The sequence below is a fragment of the Rissa tridactyla genome, chromosome 2 (genome assembly GCF_028500815.1).
Source record: "Rissa tridactyla isolate bRisTri1 chromosome 2, bRisTri1.patW.cur.20221130, whole genome shotgun sequence".
In the NCBI taxonomy this organism is placed as follows: Eukaryota; Metazoa; Chordata; class Aves; order Charadriiformes; family Laridae; genus Rissa; species Rissa tridactyla.
The window spans coordinates 161,754,730-161,782,226 of NC_071467.1; the positions used below are offsets into that span (position 1 = coordinate 161,754,730).

The following is a 27,497-nucleotide window of genomic DNA, read 5'->3' on the forward strand; positions in this document are numbered from 1 at the left end:
CCTGAAAGTATTTAAAAGATGAGTAGATGTGGTGCTGAGGGACATGGTTTAGTGGTGGTTTTGTCAGTGTTTGGTTGATGGTTGGACTCGATGATCTGAAAGGTCCCTTCCAACCTCGACAATTCTATGATCTTATGATTCTAAATAGAATCATAGAATTCTCTTTAAGCAGCGGCCACAAAGCCAGACTTGAACCTTTGCATTTTCCAGTGAGAAATGTCTGGTTGGACAGTGCGCAGTGCGATGACACGAGCAGGGCAATGATGTGGCACTTGGAAATGAAAACCTCTGCCAATCAAGCCCATTCTATTCTCCTTTACTACAGCTGGATGTAGCATTCAAATCCACTAATCAGCACCATCAAACCCGGAAATATGGAGATAGATTTCTCTTTACTTCTTATATATTATTCATGGCATGCTATGAAACATTATGAAGTTATTTAATTGCACTGCAATTAAAATACCTGTTTCTGTATACATAGATAAACATACAAAATTTATAATCTTAAATGAAGACGGCTGTTGTCACTGTCTCTGTAATCATTAAGATGAGCGAATACGTTCTAAAATCGTAATTTTTTCTTTTACTGTTGCCTCACCTTTAACAAGTAGAAAAGCCTTTCTCTAAATGTTTGCTCATTTATATTCTCGACCCTGGATAATTGCAGAAACAGCCATGCCTGGTTGGCAGAGTCCAATATTCTCTGATCAGATTCTTTTCAATTCCGTGTGTGGAGGCTGTGGTCAACTTTACTTATTTGAAGAGGTTTGATGTTACATGGGATTTTTGATTTAGCTGAGTCATACACAATATGCTGTAATCACAACACAAATGTAAGGTTACACTTAGCAAAATACAGAAATCACAATATAGAGTTCAATCACAATACCATTGCCCTCTCTATAATATGCTCGTCGTGATGCTGGGCGTCACCAGTCACTGGGAAGAGGGACGTGGATCAAAGCCGCTCAAGCCCATTGCTCTCTCTGAAATTCTCTTGTTAGTTGTTCACTTTTTACACTCTGTGTTGGGCTGAACCACATATACACTCCCCCTACGCTGTTCTCGCTAACTCAGGGAGACATTCCCTTTTAAGTGAACCCAGGGAGAAACATGCACACCACCAACTGATCCACTCAACTGCTGATATAGTCCATTGATCCACTCAACTGTTGACAGCTGTTTATCTAAGAAAGGCCACCCTCTGGTCCCCTTTGTGTTGAGGTAAGTTGGCTTTCTTTGCAACAGCTGGTGGTCAGTCACACATTATTCCCCGAGCTTCTTGGGAACATCGCCCTTGCCCATCTCCTCTGAGCCTTCCTCCATTGTAGGGCTTTATTGGGCAGACACACAGGAAGAAAAATGTCTCTTTCCCTGGACTAAAAATCCAGTAAATATAGAAAACTGAGTTGCATGATATCGGTTTAAGAAGCAAAAAGATTCTTTTTTGGCAGCCAGGTATACCCATGCATGTCACCATGCACATAATGAAACAGTACGACATCACAAAACAAAATAACACCAAGATAAGTTTTGATTTTAAAAAACAACTTCTAGTTTATTTGAGATGGTATTCAGCTGAAGGAGAATATCATTTTAAGCATTTATTAATTTAAGCACGTTTCAGGCTGAAACTCTCGGCTGTAAACTGATGAGAATATATAGTGCAAACATACTTTTAGGTATAGCATTCACAAAAAAAAAACCAACTAGTCACATGAGCAGCAGAATAAAAAAAAAAAACCCTAGTTTTTCTATCACTTTGTATTTTGTTGGTGGATTCCCAGGTCTATAAGAAAGTGCGGCTTGCACTGACTTTATCCATGCTTGTGGACATTAATACTCTCTATCCTATCTGGATTTTTTGTGTGTTTGCTATCTGGATTATTGGTTGTTTGCTAAGGGATGAGGCCCTTGCTCAGGGGAAAGTAGGAGACCTGAACTGTTACCCATTATATTTGATATTCTCATAGCCATCAGATAGTCTGCCTTTTGCACAGCTGGCAGACAAGACAATTTATAGGAGGAAGCTAAAGTTAAGTAGGGTGGATGTCATGGACATAAGCACAGGTTTTATATTGAATGGGATGTCAGAGAGGCTGAGAAATGAGTGATGGGCGCTACAGACGCGTAGGGAGGAACTGAGTGCCAGTGACTGAAGGTGCTGTGCTGAGGTCCTGTTGCTGCTATTTGGATTAGAATTTACTGTTGTTTCATTGAAAATGGGGAGAAAATTTCTACAGATGCTGCTCAGAAGGGGAGGCAAGCAGCAGCTGGAAGTATTTTGGTGAATTTCTGTGCACAGATATTGAAGGATCTGTTACACAAACATGGATTTCTGGCTGCAGCAGTTACACGCTTCACTAGTTGCAGCATCAAACAACGTATCAAGCGAAGAACAAAAGGATGACTTCCTATTTTCCTCATTATGTCTGTGTTATTACTCCAGCCACAGCCACACAAAAAAATAGATAATTGGAGTAGTGGTATGACATCTTTGCTGATAAATTCTGCAGAGAATACATTGCAGGACCACTACTAAAATACTATCTCCAGTTCTACTCTTTTCGTGTCAAGAAGGGTATGAATATGTAAAAGAAAACGTACAGAAGAGTTGATCCTTCTAGTGACTATTTTAATTTCTCTTTGGGGACAAATTGTACCCAATGTTTGGGCAGCAAGGTAGGGTGGCTGTTGTGTTAAGTCTAACTTATGAATCTCTAACTTTGAATGCTCCTGCGCAAGCCCATCTTCCCTGGAACGTGGAGGGAAGAGGAAACTGCATTGCCCTCAATCTGCCCAGAATTCCAGCAGCTCTGCATTATGGTAATGACCATTAGCATAATCGGCTTGACCTGTCTTGCCTTAGCTCCATGGAACCACGAAGTAGATCACTGCAATGGATTTGCCCAAACAGCTATATTTTCCTGTGGCGTTGCCAAAACATCTCTATTGCTCTTTCAAAGGTCTCTGTAGATCAATAAAACCACTTACTAAGTTGATGCCTTCACATATTTTCTCTGGAATTGGCAGAGCAAAGAGCCCAAACTTGTGCCACCACATTCAGCTCTGAAAACACTCAATATCTTCATCCAAATATTGATAATGGATGGCAGCACTGAAGACACTCTCAGAAAGAAATCTGACATGATGTTGTAGAAGATGCAGAGGACTCATCATTTTTTGCCCGGGGGTGGATAGATAAGAAATCACTTGTTAATTTGCACTAATTTGTCACCCTATTGTACAGAGAGACTAGAACTGCATACCCGAAACAACACTGATTGGTATGGACTCCAACTCCCAGATAATACAAATGGCTGTTGATTAATGTGGGTAAGTCCTGGTTGGCCATAAAATTTACATTTTAAAATCGTCTGGCTACTGTAATGGAACAATAGGGTAATTTAGATTGGAAGGGACCTCCAAAGTGCAAATAACCCAACTCAAGGCAGATCCACCTTCAAAGCTTTTGTACCAGCTGCTTCCAAACAATCAATCTGACCTTTTAGTTGTACCATTTCTTGTTCTCCTAATCTCTCATTTCGGGCTATCCTCCTCTTGCTACAAACCGATGACACTTAGGGACACCAAAGGGGAAGGATCGTTATGCTGTTATTAGGATCGTTATGCTGTTATTTGGTTTAGTCACCACAGCCTGGGGCGTTTTCTTACCTTTGTCTTGCATCTGTGATGAGATATTGTGATAAGTGAATTGGCTAATGGGATTACTGATACCCCATTCTTAATTTCCTGCTGTATTTCTGCATCATTCCTGGTGTTGATGAAATGCAAGCAGGGCAGTGACTTTTTTATAATGCTACTAAAAAATATTAATAACTACAAATTTGTGAATTCAGCAACTGTTAAGCTACTAAAACTGAAAAGAGCTATCCAAAACTAGTGGGTGGGATAGAGTTAATTTTCTTCATAGTAGCTAGTATGAGGCTATGTTTTGGATTTGTGCTGAAAACAGTGTTGCTAACACGGGGATGTTTTAGTCACTGCTGAGCAGGGCTTACAGAGTCAAGGCCTTTTCTGCTCCTCACCCCACCCCACCAGCAAGTGCGCTGGGGGTGGGCAAGAGATTGGGAGGGGACACAGCTGGGACAGCTGACCCCAACTGACCAAAGGGATATTCCATGCTATATGATGTCATGCTCACCAATAAAAGCTGAGGAAGAAGATGGAAGGAGGGATGGTTGGTGTGATGGTGTTTGTCTTCCCAAGTCACCGTTACGTGTGATGGAGCCCTGCTTTCCTGGAGATGGCTAAACACCTGTCTGCTGGTGGAAATTGGCGAATGAATTCCTTGTTTAGCTTTGCTTGTGCACAGCTTTTGCTTTACTAATTACTCTGCCTTTATCTCAACCCACAAGTTTTCTCATTTTTACTCTTCTGATTCTCTCCCCCATCCCAACCTGGGTGAGCGAGTGGCTGGCTGTGTGGTGCTTAGCTGTTGGCCAGGATTAAACTACGACACTAACAAACATTTCTTGCTCTACAGAGCTATAGTAGAGATATGCTTGAAACCACCCCCTGGAGGATCCAAGCACACAGGAGAATGGTGATTTTTTTCAGGAGGCAGTACTTCACAATCACTAAGGTCTGTCAATCTGTCATGTGTGAAAATCAGAACAGCCAGCGAACCCTTGCTGAGAACTGTGGCAAGCTTGAGAGCCCAGGGTAGGAACAAGAGAGTTACAACATTATTTTCTATAGTTATTTACAATGAATTTAACACCTCCATGTTGAAGTGTAGGAGTTCAACAACTGTTTCACTTCAGTAAAAAGTAGTAAATGCTGCCATCTAATGGTATCTGATCGATGAACAAAAGCCATCGGCTCATTCCAGAATAAATAGTTTCACCTCGAAAGCATCGCTATGCACCGCAGGCACAAAAGCAATCCGTGCTGGGCAGGAGTAGGTCTCAAGCAGAGCCACCAAGTCTCTCTGCATCCCGCTGCCCCATGCTGCTAACGCTGAGTGTCAGTTTTCTGAGTTATCCCAAGAGGTCTGCAGACCTTCTTTGTCAACCCTTTTCTGAACAGAAGTTGGTTCTGGAAGTAATAAAGCTAGTTCAAACCATGCTGACATATTTGTCCTACAAATAGCTTAGATTTGGCTGTATCTGTCATATTTTAATAGTATTTAACAAGGGAAATGACAGTAAAAATTGAGTAATTACCTTATCGTTCCTGCTATTCTTGACCTGAAAATGCTACATCCTTTCTAATTCCCTGTAAAAAGTAAAACATTTTCAGTTTGCTTGTGTTAATAGGTAGCTATTTTTGGAAAACTATATTACTGTGGTTCTACCCCCCTAATAACAGATTATGTCCTGTAATAATCTGAAATTGAAGATACCTCTCAAAAAACAGACAAAAATGCATTAAGCATCCGAACTCTTTATTGAAGAATCTAAAATAGCCCCATTTCATTAGTAGTTCTGCGGCCACCATGACACATCACCTGGCCAACATAAATTGCAAGAAACCAGTAAAAGTAACATTAATACACATTGCTCATACATGGGTTTTTTTCAGAGTCAATGAAATAAGTACTTCCTCTAATTTTAGTAAATGTTGTCTCATAAGATATACCACAAACTCCTTTTCAGATTACTAAGTAACGCTTTCTATGACATTTGGAGGAATTATAATGATGAAATTTTATGTACAATAATTCTTAAGATTTTCTGGAAACAATACCTCTTGCATAACATCCTTTGATTTTGGTAAACATCATTACCACAATTTTCCATACACTGAATGATAAAAAGAACAAATTATATACATCTTTCAAGTACAGACACCTGAGGATAATATGTTAAATCCATTTAGGTGTAAATCCACTTGTAAAGACACCTCAAAAATTCTTAAGCATCAACAAATCTGTCCAAAGGCACTTGGAGGAAGATGGATCCAAACAACATAGAAATTAGTGGCTAATTATATTCAAGTGTCTTAAGTGAGCTCTTTTACAGAAAATGCAGTAATTATTTAATTTTGCTACAATAACCAATTTTTCAAAACAGGCTTTATCTCTAAAGAGATCTACATTGTTCTACAGCCTTGTGTACTTATAGATCATATTACAGCTGCAACTGATCTTTTACAGATTTCTTCTGTAAACACAGAAATATGAAGTAATAAAAAAAATGACAGTTGTAAAAATTAACTAACCTACTCCAGCATCTGAGGAAAAAAAATACACAGTTTGATTTTCCTCTAATATTTATGATACAGTTGTTCAAAGCTGAAATGCTTAAGGAGCATTTGCAAAAAAATGAGCAATAACAATACTGAAAGACTGCCATCACTATTCTAAATTTAGAATATTATGCTCTGGGATCAAAATATTTTCTCCATCTGAAAATAACTGGTATCAGTTTAATCAAAAATGCTGCAGCCTGGGCAACCTTATGTGTCCACATTATCGCTATCTGTTTCAGCAATACCATCATAAAATAAAGGGAGAGATATGGAAGATGTAGTCCGTGATTTATCTAGCTTCCTACCACTATTTTCATTAAGCATTGATTCCATAAGACTTTCCTTCTCATGTGTTTCTTCAAAGACAGCACTGTTATAATGTTTATGACGGTATAAGAAAGATTTATTTTTAAAAGAACGCTGCATCAAATACCTCCTGAAGGCCCTTTGAATAGTAAGAGCTGATACCTCCTCTTGTTTTCTTTTAAGGGTAGTAGTAATTGGCTTGTAAGAAACTTTAGATGGATTGGTAGCTATAAATTTTTCTTCTATATGTAATTCAAGACCATCCAAGTTTCCATATTCTCCCAAGACCCTTTTAGTGAAAGCAAGCAAGATATCCAAGCAGTGGATCTTATCTCCACTAACTATAGGGAGGTCCATGGATATGAGCTGAATCTTATTCGGCTTCGGAATGCGTAAGGGTCCTGCCAGAGCATCTGCAAAGTCTGAAAGAGCAGAATATTCAATAAACTGTGTTGCCTGAGGATCGAATTTTCCCCAGGTCTCATAAAACATGTCAAAGTCATCCTCACAAAGAGGATCTGTGCTTTCTTCAGTGGCAACACTGAAGTTCTCTAAAATGACAGCTATGTACATATTTACGACAATGAGAAATGATATAATGACATAGCTTACAAAAAATAAAATACCAACCCCCTTATTTGTGCAATTTTTTTTCTGTTCACGTGTTAAATTTAAGTTGGGAGCACATGAACCAGGTCCTTTTAACAGAGGGACCAAAAGACTATCCCAACCAGCTGACGTTGTAATTTGGAAAAGACAGAGCATGCTACCATCAAAGGTTTGAAAGTTGAAAAGGTTATCAATCCCTCCTTCCCAGCCAAGACAGGCAAAGTTTGTCATGCCCACAATGGCATAGATGAACATAACCAGAAAAAGCAAAAGACCGATGTTGAACAGTGCTGGGAGAGACATCAGTAATGCAAAAAGAAGAGTTCGAATTCCTCTAGCTTTTCGAATTAATCTCAGGATTCGGCCAATTCGTGCCAAACGAAAAATTCTCAAAAGTGTAGGAGAAATAAACCTTTGAAAGCCTTCGGAAAGTCCAACACCTTTGAAATTAAAAAGAAAAAAAAATGTTGTCAAGACATATAAGTAAAATTACCTATTTATGTCCATCTTGTTATATTCTATGCTTCAGGTGTTGAAAGTAACATTGATCATATTACATCATTTTGAACAAAAACATTACCATCAATAATGCAATTGCTTACAAAAGAGCTGAGGAAAAGAAAGACAAATTGTAGTATTTCTAAATATTAAAGAGGTATCAATATTATGTATATTTTGGAAACTGCATTCTCTCAGATTTCTTTAATTCAGGGGATGAAATTACACATTGCTCAAGTACTTAAAAAATCTTTTTAAATCCATTCAGCCCCTGTGCCGGAAGCTATGGGGCTTGACTCCTAGCTGGTGTCTGATTGCTGCTTCTTCTCCAGGCATAAGCCACGTGCTAAATGTGAGACTTTCATTAACACTTGGCACTTGAACGACATTAGAGAAGAGCAAGAAGAAAATACAGGGAAACTGTCTTTCATTATTTGTCCTTCATCACGCCTCATTCTATGACCTGCTATCAGAGTAATGAGTACCTTCAGCAACACATTATTAATGTAAATGATTGCAAACAGAAGCCTTAAGAAGTCAGCATTTTTCTGGGTTGCATGGGATAGCAAAGGGGTACTGTGCTTAGGGATGACGCAGGGAACTCAGATCGGTTTTTCTTTCCTGTCCTTTATTCTACGACATAGCCTGAGCCCCGGTAAGAAGCACAGACCACATGAACTGTACAATAAACTAAAGCTATATATGACCTTTGTAGAGGAAACAAAAAGCATCTAAACTTACTTGAAAAGCAAAACAAAACCCAAGCCAGTTTTAACAAGGCTTTTCACAGTCACAAATAGTGGCCCAGATTGAAAATGCTGCTGAGCAATTAAATTTTCCTGAGCTTTCTAAATCAGCCCTCAGGATCTGCCTTCTTAAAAGAAAGTCCTAGGAAATGAAATAAATCTTTCCCATTTTTCATACAAATGTATTCTTAACCTGAATTTACTTTTACTGTGAAAACAACAGTTAATGTGATTACCTGTAAATCAAAAGCATAAAAACATTAAGACAACAGTTTAAGTACAATAACTTAGAAGAGATGTTACTGTATTGTTAATTAATCAATAAAACTCACACTTTAAAAAAAAATAAATTGAAAACTGTCCATTTACCTTTTAGTGCTCTGCAAAAATATAAGGGAAAACAAAAATATGTCCTTTTAGAAGGAATCACTTAGCATAAAGTTTGAAAAAGTACAATGGATGTGGAATTTTTTTATCAGATATATGTAAGTGGTTACTTCGTATTGTAATTTGGCTTTTGGTTACTTCATACTGAAATTTGAAGTATTGATAAGACACATTACCTGATCTCATAACGATTGATACTTACTAACTAGGGAAATGACCACAACAGCTAAATCAAATATGTTCCAGCCGCTGATGAAGAAGTAATGTCTTAGTGCTAGTATTTTTATGACACATTCCGCAGTAAATACCGCCACAAAAAAATAGTTGATTTTATTAAGAACATTCTTGATGTTCTCCTGGTTATTTTCTGCCATCATAATGACCATATTTAGACAGATGAAAGTCACAACAGTAATGTCAAATGCTTTGTGTGATACTATATCAAACAGTAATCCTTGGAACGCATTCTGTGGAGAAAATGAGAAGAACTGCTTAATGCTACTTCTAAGACCCAGGCTACATTCAAATATTAATCAGTAATTTGTGCTCAGGAAGAGAATTTAAGAGAATATAAATTTAACAATAAGTTTCTAGAAGCATATTTATGTGATTTCTTTAGACCGTCAAAGAAAACACTCAATTCATGGCTAAGTGTTTTCAGGCATCATGCAACCACATTTCCTTAGAAAAAATTATACAGCAGGAAAACGTACAGAGTACATTGTGATTGCTCTTTTAATAGAAATACTTATTGAAGCAGATTTTTTAGGATAAACAATTCTAATGAAAATACCATAAGCAAGAAAAACTCTGAATAGTTACTATGTGAAGCCAGGCCTGGAATTAAGTTTAAGAAACTATAAGAAATAAAGCATAAGATTATTTAAAAGTAAATAACAGCCATGGGACATGTACTACTCACTATTCATTCTTACCTGCAATAATCCAATCTAGTTGCAGAAGCAATATCATGCAACTTAAGTAACCAAGTTCACGTTATGAATAGCAAATACTTAATATGAACCTTTAATAAATAGGTTGCACATTTGAATTGGTGACAAATAGGCTGTAAATTTCCTTAACTAATACCCACAAAGAAAGACTGCATTAGATGGAATTAGGAAAAAGAGACCAAAATATAAATACTGTATTGAATGAGGAAGATGATGGGCTCTGACGTGAAGTTTATTTCCAGATGCTTGGCTACTGACTTTAAATATGCTTAACATCTTTATACCTTCTATCATATTCTACTTAAGATGGTCTCACCAATGGTCTTGGGATGGGTTTTTGAGGTTTCTTAGATCCAAGTTTTTTTAGAGCATTATAGTACTTTTTCTGCTCCTCAGTCAAAAATAGATCTTTTCCACCTAAGTAAAGGGAAAGAATACTGTTGTTCAGCTGAAGTTTAATCAGTCAACTAAATAAACACCAGCAAGTTTGTTAAAAAAAAGTAAGTTACAGTTGTCGTGAGTGGGATCTAAGAGAGCACAGAGACAAAATGTGTCTTCATCATTTCTCCTTTCCCCTTTGTTCTTTGAAAAGACGTCCTGCAAAAAGCTGATCAGGGTTCAATGATGAAAGTCTAGTCTAGGCAGTGCTCCCGACTCAGTTTCCTCAACTGTGAGAGATTTTCTGAAGTTTTACAAATGTATTTCATATTTTTAAAATGACATAAGACTCATCAACAAGCAATACACTTTGCATTTATATTTTTGGAAAAGGTTTGAACAGAAATATATTGCTGGGCTAGCAAGTAAGTGAAGGATTATGAATAAGCACTTTGGGACCAAATTCTAAGGGGGATTCCTGATAATGAATTTCTGGTACTCATTATCATCTACGCCACCTGTAATACTTAGCAATCACTTTGAAGAGAGTATACACAAGAAGCCATTCATTGTAAAAGCATTGAATTATAAGCATTTTGTAAAACAAACATGTAAAAATGTTCAGGAGGGTATCTGCGCTTGGAATCATTCTTGCAAGACCTCTGAAAATTAAGTTTAACTTCACTGTATGGAATCTCAATGAAAATCCCCAAGAAGCAGCGAAGAAATTAAAAAGAAAAAAATGCGCGCTTATGGCATGTACTGAGAAAAGAAAAAAGTGTTACATCAACATGAACTTCTAGTTCTTCTCTCCTGTAGCAAAGTCTATATAACTTTTTTGGGCTTCTCTTTTCTAAAACTCCCTGTTCTTTCCTCCTCATCCTCCTACTTAGAACAAATTAAGGACTTGGCATGAAAATAGAATTTACAGGTAAATTACTAAAAGCTTTGAGGAAAAGAGGACTCCTGTTTTCAAAACTTGGTATCTGAACTTTATTTTAAATTTCTCCAGTCAAACAGTTATCTGAAAATGTTAGACATCTAGATGTCTAACTAGCATTCCCTTAATCAAACTGGGAAGAGACCCTGAATTAGCTCATGTACTTATCTTTTTTCTTTGTTGGTTAAAATTGCTGATAACCACTCCAATGAAAAGGTTCAGCATGAAGAAAGATCCAAAAATAATGAAAATCACAAAATACGTATACATGGCTAAGAATGCTTCAAACTGTGGCTGTTCACCTATCTGTTAAAAAAAATCAAAACAGAAAAACATTATTGGTAAAAATCAGATAAACGCAGATTTACTGTTTCCAATTTATAATAAATCTTTTTATTGCCAGGAGAGATACACTATTTCTACACATTTAAACCTTTATTTAGATGTACAAGTAGAACAACTGTCTTGTTCTGTCTTGTTACTGTTTGTAGAGATAATTACAAACAAAAATATAAAGCCAAATCCAGCTATAGTGAGTTCTTAAGCAACAGATAATCAGTTCCAATCAGAATTGATACTGGGAATGCCTAGATTAGAAAAACAGCTCAGACGAAACACAATGGTGAATCGTCGCCCCCTTGAATGCTATCCCAGACAAGAAGCAGTTTTAAAATGCCAGCTCACTATGAACAGCCCTACAAGGAATAATCTTTTTAATTAGCAGTTATTTAACTACATTCAAGAGTACAGCGCTTGAATGAACAAGAAAAATGCAAATTAAATTATCCATAGAAAAGTTGAAACACACAGTACTAACGAGAGAGTGAGAAACAACACATGGAAATGGGGAAGAAATAGGAAGAATGTCAAATATAGGGAAGAAAACCTCCAGAAATAACCGCTAAAGATGCATGCCGTTTTAATGCTTTAGAGGCACAGTCCCTCCAAGACCTTATGAACTCTGCTTCCAAAACAGACTTGTCCAAAACTTGCAACATCTTGCCTTTGCATTCTTGACATCACAGCTTTTTGTGTGTTGTCACTCTATTTTGACCAGTTTTCTTTTGTCTAAGTTCCAGATATTTGGTACTCCAAGGATTATTGTTTCACTGCGTAGTTTGAAGCATTCATCCGCTTGTATTTCTGGCTTGATATTGCAAACAAAGCTGAAAAATTAATTGTATGGATAGAAAAGGAAAGACGGGAAAAGAACTAAAATTTCATTTTAGTGACGTACCTCTCGTGAATCCACTGCTGCATACATAATATCCATCCAACCTTTAAAAGTTGCCTGAAAAAAATGCATTATTAAGGTTATTGTAATTATTTTTAAAAATATTTATTAGGTACAATTAATATAAATGTGTTAAGAGTTGTGGAAAAGCGAGCAGTGTGCTATAAAAATGTGCATCATTTCCAAAGATCTTGGAAGTATGAGTCACTGGAGTGTAGTAAAGAGGAAAAAAAATATTTCCTGAAAAGAAAAAAAAAAATGCCATGAATCCTGTGAAATGTGTTTAACTCTTGTTAAACTGAAATTTTTGTAAACTCTCTGCTTTTTGAAAAAGCAGTAAAAGTTTCAGCTTAACCAGCAATTGTATCCTAAAAGGATCAAAACAATTTCTAAGAAAACAGCAGATGATTCCTTCCTGTGATTTTTAGCAGCTCTGCAGAATCACAGAACACTTGGGAAGATACAGGGCAAAGAACTTCATCTAGAAAAGATACAGGGATAACCACCACTTTTAGAAATGCTTTTCTCTCATTTGTTGTGGTATTAGAGAGATCAATAAATCAGCGTCCCAAAACTTCATGATTTATAGAATAAGAGCGAGTATAGAAGTATAAATAAACTGCATGATGCTTTTTCTTTCTCATCCATTCTGAACTTTTATTTGAAGAAAATGAGAATAACTTTAAACCCAGTAACATGCAGACTATTTCAGGCTTAGCATGTTAAAATTAAAACAAAATTGAAAAGCCATGAAACACAGTGCTTGATTTTAACACAAGGTTTCATATGCTAAAGTCTTCTTTAGGAGGAACTGAGCAGCTTATTGATAAGAAAAATATTTATGGAAGCTAAAAAAATCCCCAATTTCAGTGAGATAAACAGAAGCATAGTGGTGTCCCATGGCTGGTCTGCTCAACACATTTCCTTGAAGAAAACAAAACTGAGCATGTTTTTATAGAACTTACCACTTGGAGAAGAGCCAAGTATCCCATCGCCACATTATCAAAGTTTACATCACTATTTGTCCACACTCCATTATAGAAAGTACAATCAGTTTCGTTATTAATTAGACTGATATTTCCTTCCTTGAGTTTGCATTGCCAAAATTTTTTTCCAAGTAATTTTACTCCTACAATGTTAAATAGGAGCCAGAAGACAATACAGACGAGCAAAACGTTCAAGATTGAGGGGATAGCTCCCAAGAGTGCATTCACAACCACCTTAAAGAAATAAAATGAATGAAAATAATGAATCACTCACATTCAATAGAACACCTTCCCAAAAAGACACTCATTTTTCCTTCTGTGAGGAAAAAACTAAAGATAAAAGATAAAAACTAAAGATAACAACTCGTAGATGACAAATTTAAAGCTGGCCTTCAGTTCAACTTCATGCCTGTGTTAACATGTATTTCTGTGGTATCGATCTTGCATTTTTAAGGAAGGAACTATCCTTGGGAAAAAGAAACACATAAAATAAGATTATGAATCTTTAGTAGCTATGGGATCTAAGAATCAGGTATGGGGAACAGGTTGTATGATCTGCCTTTGTACAAGATCATAAATAATCCCCTCTTTTATCTTGGAGGGGGGTTTGTAAGAGAACAACAGCTTGCTCTCCATAACAAAACGAACCTCACCCAGCAACCACCCGCAACTGACTGCACAGAGTACATAAAGTAGAGAAGTTTGGTTTCCAGAAGACTGAGTTGTTTTGGTCAGCAGCCTTCCTTCATTTAAGCTTGCTTGAGGACAATGTGAATGTAAACCCATGGTGAGCTGTAAACCTCTTCCAGAAAGGCCACCAATGAAAATGGGATTCCAGCTTTTTGTGTCTGCGCTGGTGACGTCAAGGAACCTGAAACGACTAGTGATGAGAACTGGATTCATGAATCTAGCACATTGAGGCTGACAGGCAGGACCATGCTTGTTGCCAGTTGGAATTTGAGGACTATTATCTATTTCTTTTCACCATTTTTTGCCACTTTCTGGTGGGGCATAATAAAACCTCTCTGCAAATGTTTCATTGCTATCATTATGAGAAAATTCTGAGCCTTTTATCTTGGCCCTGGGTAACATCCGTACACTAGAAACACACTATAAAGTACATTGGAAGGGACCTCTGAAGATCAGCTGTTCCAACATAGACCATAGTTGCTTGGCATCTTGTCCAGTCAAGTTCTGAATTTTTCCAAGGTTGGAGATTCAACAACCTCTCTGGACAATCTATTGCAATGCTATCCACCCACCCACAGAATCACAGAATGGTAGGGGTTGGAAGGGACCGCTGGAGATCATCTAGTCCAACCACCTAGAGCAGGTTGCACAGGAATGAATCCAGGCGGGTTTTGAATGCCTCCAGAGATGGAGACTCCAACATCTCTCTGGGCAGCCTCTTCCAGTGCTCTGCCACCCTCAAACTAAAGAAGTTCCTTCTCATGTCTACATGGAACTTCCTACACTGTCATCTTTTTTCCCAGGTAGCTAATTGGAATATCCCTCACAGCCAACTCATTCTCTCTCATTTTCTCACGGTGGGCCTACCAAAAAACATTAGTTCCATTTTTTGCATAACCTCCCATTAAGTCAATAAAGACAACAATTAGAGCCCTTATCTAATTAGATCCCAATCAGATTCTCCCTTTAACTTTCTCTTCTCCAGACAGAATAAGCTCCATTTTTTCCACTGCTCCTCTCCAGTCCCCTGACCATCTTGGCGGCACTTTGCTGGACACTCTCCAGTAAGGTAATATCTCTCTTACACTGAGGAGCACCAAATTAGATGCAATACTCCAGCTTCAGTCTCACAGGCACCAAAAACAGAAGAGTGAATTGCCTCAATGTGTTGGGCAGACTCATGCCAATACAGCCCAACATGTGGTAGATCTTCTTTGTTGCTCAGCTGACTCATGGTTAACGTGCTGTCGACCCCAGGTCCTTTTCTGGAAAGCTGCTCATTTCTCCGTGGTTATTCTGGCTCAAGTGCAAGATTTTGCATTTGCTTTTGCTGAGCTTCCTGAAGTTTCTCCAGCCCTTATCTCCAGTCTGTTAAGCTCTCATTGCGGAGCAGACTTGCCACCAGTGTAATAACTGCTCATCCCCAGTTTTGTATCATCTGTGAACTTGCTGAGGACTTCTACCGCATCCTTCAGGGTGTTAATTACATCATTAAGCAGTGTTGGTCCCAGGACTGACCCCTGAGCCACTGGTAACCAACTGTCAGTTGAACTTCATCCTGCACATTGAACCTGGCACTTCAGCCAATTTTCTGCCTAGCTTATAGTTCATCTAACCAAACCAGATATAACCAATATCTGAGACTACAGATGGCTCTTCCCTCCCTCAGTTATCTCATCATAGAAGACAATCGAGTTTGAGAAGCAAGAATTGCCCTTCGTAAATTCACGCTGGCTGTTTCTAACTGATTCTTTCTTGTCCTTCATAGCTTCCAGGAGGATTTTCTCCATATCCAACCCGGGGCCTGAAGTTAGTGTCTCATCATATTCTGTGATCTAACACAGGTCAGATGATTTGCATTACACAATTGTGTACTTCTCCCCTTTAAAGATTACAGATAGTTCATTCAAAGTAGCTTTTAAAATTGAGTTAGAAGAATCCCCTCTGCTATTAAGAAAATCCCACCCTATTTAAGTTCAAAAGGATTGTTATCTTTCAGATCCATGGTGGAGAATCTGCAACGTGGCACGTGAGCCTGTATAGATAACTGTCAGATGAGCTGATATAAGCACAGCAGTCTAAAGAAGGGGAATTATGAAAAGGAGTTACAAAGAGTGAATAGTTTCCACTGAAGCAATGAATTAATGAATACATTTTTCAGGTCTCATTTTCTCGCCTCAGGCAAGGAGAAAAAATTAAGAAAGGATGGTGGTCACCACACTTCTTATGCCACGGAGATTAATAAACTACAACTTTCACAGTACAGATTTCTTCCTCACTTTACAGTCTGTTTCCTGTAATAACTATATATAGCGCTTCTTTTCTATTGACAAGTAACTAAAAATGGTTCCTATTTTTTTTCAAGCATATTCATTTTTTTCAGAAGAATTTGCCAAATACACTGGATGAAATTTTTCCATGTCTAAGCTCTAACAAAGAATGGTTTTCAGAAAAGCACAAGTAAAAAAAATTCTTGTTTAGTTTGTTCTACAAATTGCACTGAACATGGAAACATGTGCCAGTGTTCACATTACTATACATAATAATTCCTTGTGGTAGCACATTATAATTCAATTTCCTTATTTCATTAGTATTTATACATTTCTGTGAAAGTGCTATTTCAAAATAACAACCGTAAGATGTAAGTAGGCGATCTGACCCATCTTAATGCCATCAAGTCGCAAAACAGAGATTCAAGTTGTAATTTTCCCAAAAATTTCAAATGCAGCTATTACAAAATATGCACACATGCCCCCAGCATCCTTACCTTTATCCCTTCAAATCGTGACAAAGCTCGTAGAGGCCTCAGTGCTCTAAGAGTCCTGAGAGATTTCAGGGCACTCCCAGAGGAACAAAGCGATGAGTCTTCGGAAACAGGATTTAGACCCCAGGAAACAAATGACAGCTGTATGCATTGAATCGAAACGGAGATTAATAAGTGGTAGAGAAAATAATATTCTATTTGCGTCAGTAGACAATCATAGGCTGAATGTTACAGTATCTTTGACCAGTAAGCCAAATGCAGAAAATACACATTCAAAGCTATCGTCATACAATTTCACTTCACTCTTTCCTAATATTTTTCAATTGGTCCAATTTTGTTCAATATATTCATTAATGACCTAGATGAGGGGACAGAGTGTATCCTCAGCAAGTTTGCTGATGATACCAAGCTGGGAGGGGTGGCCGACACTCCAGAGGGCCGTGCTGCCATCCAGCGTGACCTGGACAGGCTGGAGAGCTGGGCAGAGAAGAATCTAATGAGGTTCAACAAAAGCAAGTGTAGGGTCCTGCACCTGGGAAGGAAGAATGCTAAGCACCAGTATAGGTTAGGGGCGGACATGCTGGGAAGCAGCTCTGAGGAGAAGGACCTGGGGGTCCTGGTAGACAGCAAATTATCCCTGAGCCAGCAGTGTGCCCTTGTCACCAAGAAGGCCAATGGCATCCTGGGCTGCATAGGGAAGACTGTGGCCAGTAGGTCGAGGGAGGTCATTCTTCCCCTCTACTTTGCACCGGTGAGGCCACAACTGGAGTACTGTGTCCAGTTTTGGGCTCCCCAGTTCAAGAGGGACAGGGAACTGCTGGAGCGAGTCCAGAATAGGGCAACCAAGATGATTATGGGACTGGAGCACCTCCCTTATGAGGAAAGGCTGAAAGAGCTGGGACTCTTTAGCCTGGAGAAGAGAAGGTTGAGGGGGGACCTGATTAATGTTTACAAGTATCTAAAGGGTGGGTTTAAGGAGGACGGAGCCAGGCTCTTTTCAATGGTTCCCAGTGACAGGACAAGGGGCAATGGGCACAAGCTAGAACATAGGAAGTTCCGTTCAAATACACGGAAAAACTTCTTTACGGTGAGGGTGACAGAGCACTGGAACAGGCTGCCCAGGGAGGCTATGGAGTCCCCTTCTCTGGAGATTTTCAAGACCCGCCTGGATGCAGCCCTGAGGGATGTGCTTTAGGCAATCCTGCTCTAGCAGGGGAGTTGGACTAGATGATCTCTAGAGGTCCCTTCCAACTCTGAAGATTCCGTGATTCCGTAATGGAATTCTTTCCTTCTAATTTGAAACACTTTTTTTTTAAAAAAAAAAAGTTCACATAGTATTTTAGAATGCTAGTATAACAACCAAATTGGTAACTATATGTTTATTCATAATCAGATTTTACATGTTATTCTCTACGTAGAAAATATTGAAATTCAAAATGTAAGACAAGCTGAATATAATACTTACACATACAATGATGAAGTCAAGCCAGCACCAGGCATTTGTGAAATAACTGTGCAAACCATAAGCTACCCATTTCAGAAGCATCTCCATAAAAAAGATGTAGGTAAATATTACATCGGCATACTCTAGGAGCTTTTTCACATTTTTTCTCTCATGCAGGTGAATATCTTCAAATGCCTGGAATTTTAGAATGCAGTTTTAAAACAGTTCAGTAGTTTTATGGAAAATTATTTTTAAATTGCACAAGATACACAGTTTGGCTTGTTATATTTCATATTAAATCATGAGCAACCACCACTTAAGTTTTATACTTAGAAGCAAAAACCTAAATTGTAAAATAAGTTGTCTCATTTTCAGGTTGATTGAAAAATCCCATACTTTCAGTTGTTAACGCTCAACACTTCTTCAAAAAATACCTGATGAGGATCAATTATGGATAGCAAAAATCTTGGCTTCCCAAGTTAGCGGGATAATTTAACGGATAATTTTGAAGGTGCTGGTGTAAAATTCTTCATAATAAAGATGGATTTAAACACATTAACCACTGTCTTCCAGAACTAGACCTTCCAAAGGAGTCATCTTTAGTCAGCCTGCAGAGTTGTAACACAGATATGAAAAAACATGACAAACACCTTATCTGGAACTGTTAATTCCTGGAGTTTCACATTTTTTCACCTAAACCCTGACATTACTTTAATGTCAGTAAGGGTTTAGGAAGATGTTATATTGATTGCTGTGGTTTACATCATTGTTCATTTGTGTCACTTTGCTGCCTTGCTAATTTATTTGAAGTTTTTGATAAATTTAATTACAATTCCTTTTAACATCTGTATCATTTCCTCACCAAGCCTCTGGCAATGTCTTTACTCTTCCTCTCATTCATTTCTCCCCTACCTTAGAGCTCCATCTCCATTTCTCTTTTGCTGCCAACATTTCTAATGATTTATCCATCCACTTTGAGCACCACTATTTCCCCCTTACAAATCCACGTCTGTCATTACTTTTACTTAAATTTTTTTACATATGTAGATACATCATAAGCCACCCTGTACACAGTCCTTCCAAAAACCTACAATTCCTAGATATAAATTACTCAATCTCCTCTTGTCTCCCTCTTTTTAACTCTGTCTCAAGAGCTCAGCGTGTCTCTAGAGCACATCAGATCATTTAACTAACAACTTCCCTTTCTCTCCTCCTCATTCAATTGTGTGTCCCCTTCTCTGACATTGTCTCTGCAGCTGCTAACTTTCTATCTTATTTCTTGCCATGAGATGACTAAAAAAGTTGAAATGCGAAGTTTCAGAGTGTGTCATCTCAAGAGGAATACACCATCTCACATCCTTGGGATGTCGTAACACAACATATTTATTTTATAGAAGAGCAAACGAAGTGTAAAGAGACCAATTCATTTGCCCAAAGTCACATGGCTGTAGTCTGTGACAAAGGTCAGGAACCATGCAGAGGGTGTCAAAGCTTTAACCCATATCCAGTTCCAATCTATATCAGCTCTGCACTTAACAGCTCCTTATCTGACTGTGAAATCTCCTATTCTGCTACTATTTTTTAATAAGTTCATTAACAGTCAACACTCCCTAAGGAAATAGCAGGCTCTGTTACATGGGAGACTGACCCAGATGGTCCACAGACCTTTAGTCCAGGAGACCATGGTAGCAAAGTCACGTCAACTGTTTTGCAAGGATTAGCTCGGCTACGTATCATATCATATCATATCATATCATATCATATCATATCATATCATATCATATCATAGAATGGTTTTCACACTAGTTGGTTATGTTCCTTCTGCACTATATAATGTTTTATTTAACAGATTACTTTCAGAAGACTTAGTGAATATGTAGAAATGGATATAATCAGACTAGCATCTACCGGTTTGCAGCCATCTTCACTTTTAGGTTCTGATCATCTTAATGTTTGGATGATTTTAAATCTAAATTTTTACTGAGCAGTAAGTCTGCTTTACAAATTTAGAAGTACTTTTATTTTTTTAAGCTCTCCTATGTAATTTCAGACTCTGGTTTAGCCTCCTAATTAAGCACACAAGTGTGCGAAGAACTTTGTTCCATGAAGAACTATGGAGAAGACTATGATTCCATATATTTAAATATCTTATCCAAGTAGAGAAGAGCCTTATAACTTCTAAGGGACACATTATACTCTTGTCTCTCCCTGGGGAAAGGAATGTGAGAGTAGAAGAATGAAATTAAATATAATAATATGATTCTTTACTGGCAACCATCAATTCAAAATCTGAGAAATTAAACTAAATTTACCAGTGCTGCGCTGCTCAATATTATCACAAAAATTATAAAATTTTCAAACCAGCTATGTTTAACAATTCTGTAGCAGGTTTTTCTAAATTTCCACCAAGTGCTGCCTGGAAACTTTGTGGTATCCACTGCACAACATGGGAAACATTCAACACAACCTGAAAAGAGAAAGAACAGCATATTGGTTCCATGGAAAATGTGGAGACATGGAATCTAAAAAGTGTAAGACATCTTCAAATGAGCTTCTACAGACTATACAAAGAATGTGCTGTTTTACCTGTGGGGTGATGCTGTAGCTCAAACGGTCTAAAGCTAAAGAAAAGGCAAAATTTGTAGATGAAAATAATTTCTTTTAATAGAGAAACTCATAGATGGAAAAAAGCAGAGAAGCTTTTGTGCCTACAAGCCCTTCTGTAGAATTTGTGTGCCCACGGAAGGACTTGTGGGCACAAAACCAGCCATTACTTCTATCTAAAAACTAGCTTATTTTATTTTCTGCATTCAAATGAGATACTACCTTACTAGAGGTTTAGTAAATTATTATTTTTACTGATTATTTCACTTGATTGCACTGCAGAGACATTATAACTCGATTCTGTGTTCCCTGTTTTGCACCAGAAACATATTTCTTCATTAATCTGTAAAGGCAGTAGGATTGGACCATGAGAGTCAATGGAGTCTAAGGCACCATTCAGGCAAGCAAAGGTAGGTGTCCACATTGGGATGAGCTGTACAGTCCTCTGAATTCCATTAGCTGTATTGACCGGATATTTATCTACTGTACCAGGAGCTCAGAAAAATTCAGTTGAAGTGCCATTTAAGATACCAGGTACCAACATACATATCCTAACTGACCTCCAGCTGCCCCTTCAGAAGTGCTTTGAATGCCTTTGCTCATATACAGATACCTACAATCTGACGCCTCAATATATAAAAGTAAATCGCACTCCAAAGGTGGCATCTGGAGCCAAAACACGGGGGTTTACAACCGGTTTAGGCTTCTTCAGATATCCTACAGCTTCTGTGACAGTTCTGCCAGCTTCACGCAATTGTCTTGTATACTTGCAGGCATCTCATATGGTACTAAGTGCCTGTGCTCAGGCATCCCAACCCTGCTCCAGTTCTGTGCTGGTTTCAGATATATTTATTTGAGGTTTTATGTTTACAAATAAGCGTCTCGAGAAAACCGTTTCCACCAGTTTGGAAAGGTTCCAAACAGATAGCTTTGAATACTGGTTGGTTTGGTGTCACCACAATACATAAAAGATTCTTACTTTCTGCACAACAGTCCTTAGGTAGGTGTGCCTTTTCAGGCTTGGGAAAAATCTCCAGAAGAACAACTGGATCCACAGTGCTGGCTTCAGAATAGCTACCGACATCACATTTCTGCACAGGAGAACAGCAAAGAGAAGAATTTATTTGCTTTTCATTAATAAGGTTACCACATTTAAAATAAATGAAACTTATCATCCTCTCTCCCCCCCAAAAAAAATATCTGTAGGGTATAAATTATTTTAATTTTGCTGAACTACTAAAACAAAATTACAAATAATAGGAAAGAAAAGGCTAATCTCTAATCTTTGTTCCTATGGCTTTAATTTAATAAGTTTTTTGTTTTCTTCTAGTTGTCTGCATTGGACTTGCAGGAAGGAAAATAGGAGAGATTACACTATGCTAGAACTTTAGAGAACAATCTGATTTCTTCGTGCCAATCCAATTCTCTTTTCATTTTCAGAGATATAAACCATGTCTCAAAAGGCTTAAAGACGGGAAGGCCTATCAGGACAGAAATGTACATATGGTCTACGCATCTCAAAGAACTGTAGTTATTGGCAGGTAACCTACACACCCTTAAAACTAAAGATGATAAGGAAAACAAGTATAAAGAAAAAGTAATAAAGCAATACATCAGCCATAAGGTGTAAGTGCCCTGTATGACATGGAAAGGGAAGGCATGTGGAATAGGGGTAAGAATGAGAAGCCAGAAGAAGGGAGAACTGCCTCTGTTGACAGCCACGCTGCTCTACACTAACTTAAGTTCCTAGGGGAATCGTCAACATAGACAAAAATGCAATTATTTAAGTTCATGGGCATTTTAATCTTTTAAATATTATTTTTTATATAAATATAATTAGATAATTTATAAAAATCAAAACTTCTGACAACTTTATCTAAAACCAGAAAATGGTAAAGTGGTTTGACTTTTGGAGGTAGTAATCCAAAAAGTTGCTGAACTTCCATTTAATTTTCAGGGTCATTGCAGGCAAGCCATGATTCTTCACCTTTTTTGATGTGGAACTCTACTGTATTAGAATAAACTAAGTTTCTAGTCCAGAAAAAGTATGGTTGTTTTGGGAACCGTTTCTAGAGAAAAAATCTTTGCATCCAATGATGACAGCAAACAGAATTATCTATTAAAATCAGTAGTAGGTATCACATGTGTTTAAAGTACCTTGGTTAATTTCTGTTTATTTATTTTGTACAAAATAATATATTAAGTTGCACTGTTAGCCCTGTCTGTTCATGAGCAACAAACTGAAGGTAGCAGCTTAAAGAAGAGGAGTGAATGGAGTCAAGTCGACTCTCAGGGTGGCAGGCGAACTCCCTCCTTCCCATGTGCCTCTGCACAACAGGTACAAGGCTCTGGATGTGAAAGACCAGTCAATGGATGACGGTCCGTCTTCACCAGAGGTGCTGCCAAGGTCAGAAAGGCCTACTCCCTGCATCACGACCACCTCCACGAGGAACAAAAGGTGGGCTATAGTTGTAGGTGACTCCCTTCTGAGGGGAACAGAGGGTCCAATATGTTGGGCAGACTTCCCTCGTTGGGAAGTCTGCTGCCTCCCTGGGGCCTGGGTTAAGGACACCACTAGGAAACTTCCCAGCCTGGTACAGCCCTTGGACTATTACCCATTGCTGCTCCTCCATGTGGGTGGTGACGAAGCCACAACGTGTAGTCCAAGAGGGACCAAAAGAGACTACAGGGCATTGGGATGGCTGGTAAGGGAATCCAGAGCACGGGTTATTTTTACCTCTCTCCTTCCAGTTGCAGGCAGCAACATTGGAAGAAACAGATGAGCCCGGTCTACTAATACATGGCTCCGTGGCTGCTGTCACCAACATAATTTTGTCTTGTTCGATAACGGGAGGGCCTACACGGTGCTAGGCTTGCTGGCATCAGATGGGATTCACCTTTCTGAAAGGGGGAAGAGGGTCTTTGCTCACAAGCTGGCAGGGCTCATTGACAGAGCTTTAAACCAGGCTTGAGGAGGGCAATATCAGGCTTGGCCGTGACAAGCTGCGGGACAACAGGCAATAGTTAGAGGGATGTTGTGCTAGCGAGGGCCTGCAGCCTGTTGCTGTGAGAAATGCTGGTTACACTGCAGCACACCTGAAGTCTTACAGAGACGAGCCAGGAGCTCCTGAGGTAATGGGAGCCACCAGGGAAACACCAATTAAATACCCCAAAGGAATCATTCAAGGTCAGGTTGGACGGTGCTCTGAGCAACCTGATCTAGTTGAAGATGTCCCTGAAGGGGGAGGTTGGACTACATGACCTTTAAAGAACCCTTCCAACCCAAACTATTCAATGATTCTATTCTATGAAACTTCCATGCTTTAAAAGAATTATTACCTCTAGAGAGATGTATCGTCTTCACTGGGATTATACTTGCTACTCTTTGGAAAACCCCAGCTTGTCCTGTCATTGTTGAATGTGACAATTTTCAACTCTAACATATTCCACAAGATGATAAAAGTTATAATTACCTCTTTTTGCTCTTTCTTTTGGTGTGTTTCTGAAAAACCACTTATAGTTTCAGACGTCCCAGAAATCTGACTAAAGCTGCTTGAACTCCGGCACTGTTCTCTATGTCTTAAACTGCTTCCCTACATGAAATAATGCAAAACAGTTAATTTTCTACATTTTTCTTCCTGACAGTCATTCTTAAAAACCAAAATTCTTTAGCAGAATCTAAAGCATCCACAAAATTTAGGATGTTTGGCTTTTTACAGATAATGAAATGGTATCTCTAAAAGGCAGGTAAACGGTTTCTTCCTTGATTTCAAATACTGTGGTCTTGTGGTTACACTTTGGAAATGTATCATTCCTCAAGATTTACTTTTAGCCCACTGATGGATTCCTACATCCAATTCACTAAATTCTGATGAACTGGCTCAGTAGCAACCTTTGCAGCTGGACCCTAACAGCCTCGTGTTTGTAGTCGCAGGCAGAAGACCTAAGTGATCCAAATCAGCTCTCAGTCCTTTTGCAACTACAAATTCCAAGCAATACCAGATTCCATGGGAGTGGGGAAAGAATTTCTGGCATAAAATGCTTATGGACAACATATTTCAAATAGCCACAGACTATTCTAAGGTAATCAGCAATTTCTGCTTCTTTGAGAACTTGTCCAAAGGTATTCCACTGACGATGCCTCCTCTTGTGACCAAAAACATAAAAATGGACTGTATCAGTCCACCTAGACACTGACCATATGATAATCCACCCAAAAATAGCCCCTGCTTTTGACATTTCTGTCATGGAGTAACAATAGGTAACTGCACTTTTTGCCCAAATACCTGTTCTGATAGATTTAAAATATGGTGATATCACAATTACAACTGACGCTCATAAAATACAATCTTTAACAAGTTAATCTAGGTAAAGTATAGTCATCAAAGCCTGGTGTTCAACCTCAGCTTGCTGCACACACATTTGGAATGTGTTTTAAATGAACTAAACCCTACATTGCCACACGCTTACACCACCACTTTTACCTATGAAGAAAAAAAGCACAGTTACAACACCTTAGAAAAGCTCATTCCTACTTGAATGTGGCAGCTGGAGAAATAAGCAGAAATTAATAAAAAGACTTAAATGAAAATCATTCATACACTACTTTCTGTAAGAGGCTTTCTAACTTGCTTTATGTGAAAAACCTGCAAAACAGCTCATCCTTCTGTTGTATAAGCCGGCATCTATTGCTACGTCCTTTAGTACAGGTCTGAGAAGGGTTCATATTTATTTTGTTTACCTTCTGACAAAAGATTGCAGGCAAGGTATATTGGAGTCTCTTTCTCATTATTACTACTGCCTGTGAATAAGGCAGGCTTCTAAAAAAAAATAACTTGAGGTCCCTGTGTGCTGAGCTGAGCTGAAACTACTACTGGATGTTTCATACGGAGCTGCAGTACTGTCAATGGGCTAAAAGGTACCAGTTCCATGTGGATATGACAAACACCTGACATATCCCAAATATCTCTAAATGCCTATATATAGGCAAATTAATTGCACCATTATTAACTATCATGGCAGTATAAATGCCTCACTCACATGCAGAAATCTGTATTTAGGTATCTGTATTTAAGTGCCTAAAACTTGACCTTAATCCTGCCCAACACAATAAAATAAAAAGATATAAAGGGGAGTCCAAAGTATCCAAGACATGAATAGAGGGTTAAAAAAAAACATTAAGAATTATTTTTTTAAGGTGAAGCTTTTATTTGCATTCCCTTTGGATTCCATGCAATTGAGAAGCAACATATAAGCAACACAAGAGGCCTGCCAGGCCAGGTGCCACCATTCCAGGTGTCATCGGTAAGGCAAAGAAGACAAAAAGAAAGAATGTCTCTCTTGATCAAACTTCATGCAATTGACAGCAATAAATGGAAACAAAACAGACAGAAGCAGAATTATGGCTATCAATGAGGAGAATGATGAAACAGTGGATATTCAACATCTCTTATTGAATAACTAAGACTATTTGGTAGCTCTTGTATTTTGGAGCTACTAGAAGAACAAAAAAAGTAAAATGGCAGAAATGACAGAAGGGATAACATCTCCTGTTGAGTCTTCCAGATTATATTTACAGATGCAAATTACAATAATTTTTCAAACATTAATCTTTTACCTGTTTTCTGTATTCTGTTTCTGTGCATACACTGTGCTCATCATCCCCTTCGTTGGTGTTAATGTCTGCTACTGCAATGGGAACATGACTGGTTAAAAATTCTTCACATTTCCTTGTTATTGAGGAGCTCTCTTCAGTGTTCTGATACCCACTGTCAAAGCAATTGTTGTCTATATCCTTTCTGACATCTGTCATGGCATAGTTATTTTCCTCAATGTCCTTGGTAGAAATTTTCACCAGAGACTTCCTTTTGGCTGTTTTTTTGTGGTTTCGTTTCATTATTTTGCCACAATGATCCCAAACTCTGTTTTTCACGGACTGCAGGCCCTTGTGAATCCGTGCAATGGCAATCTGACATTTCGTCATTTCTTCAGTGTCCTCTTGTCCCATTGAGGAGTCAGTACTGAACGAACTCAGCAGCAAGGCAATGAATAGGTTGAGCACCTTAAAATAGTTAAAAGTAAGTTGGAGTCACTATTACTAACAGAAAAGACATTTCAGAAAACCCTATTTAGATAAAAAAAAAATCTCAATCTCACTTTCATCAGCCACTGTAATGAAATTATTTACTGTTATACTGGAATATTAACACAGTATGATATGGCTCCTTCTGGAAGGAAAGGCAGCACAAAAAGGAAGGAAGTGAGGGTTCAGGTATATCAAATTTAGTTTCACGTGCTCTGATGTCCATAATGTATGAGGACATGTTGAAAACATGTTGAAAAACAGCAGGCAAAGTTAACTTTTAATAACAGCACCATCAAAAAGGATCTGGTATAGGCCAACAAACCACGCAGATGAAAAAGATTTCATCTTCCAGTATATACACATCGGATCTAGTATATGTCACACAAACCAGGAAATCTGTGAAGTATAAACTTCTGATAATATAAGGATAAGTTGGTAAGCATTAAAAGCACTGAGCAGTTCGGTTATTTGATACAAACAACACAAATGATGAAGAAATCGAACACCAAATTATCAAAAGCACTGCACTTCTATACTCTGGGTAGAAAGAATAATTTTGTGTATTATTTTGCTTAGCAGCTATCTCTTGGGAGAGAAAGATGGGGAAAAGGAAAAAAAAGACAGAAGAAAAATATATATTAAGTAACATCCAGA

General features: G+C 38.2%; 1 protein-coding gene across 1 annotated transcript in view; it reads right to left on the reverse strand.

The window, feature by feature from the left end:
* Positions 1–6,426: 6,426 nt before the first annotated feature.
* The window catches only part of LOC128906005 (sodium channel protein type 5 subunit alpha-like), a 43,566-nt gene continuing 22,495 nt past the window's right edge, over positions 6,427–27,497 (reverse strand). The window contains exons 16-27 of the mRNA XM_054192785.1: positions 26,376–26,819; positions 24,232–24,351; positions 21,738–21,849; positions 20,467–20,621; positions 18,176–18,349; positions 16,714–16,851; positions 13,236–13,490; positions 12,274–12,327; positions 11,201–11,342; positions 10,035–10,135; positions 8,968–9,232; positions 6,427–7,574 (exon numbers count right to left, since the gene is read on the reverse strand). Of these exons, the coding sequence (XP_054048760.1) occupies positions 6,427–7,574; positions 8,968–9,232; positions 10,035–10,135; positions 11,201–11,342; positions 12,274–12,327; positions 13,236–13,490; positions 16,714–16,851; positions 18,176–18,349; positions 20,467–20,621; positions 21,738–21,849; positions 24,232–24,351; positions 26,376–26,819 (3,108 nt within the window). The remainder of the gene's footprint in view (positions 7,575–8,967; positions 9,233–10,034; positions 10,136–11,200; positions 11,343–12,273; positions 12,328–13,235; positions 13,491–16,713; positions 16,852–18,175; positions 18,350–20,466; positions 20,622–21,737; positions 21,850–24,231; positions 24,352–26,375; positions 26,820–27,497) is intronic.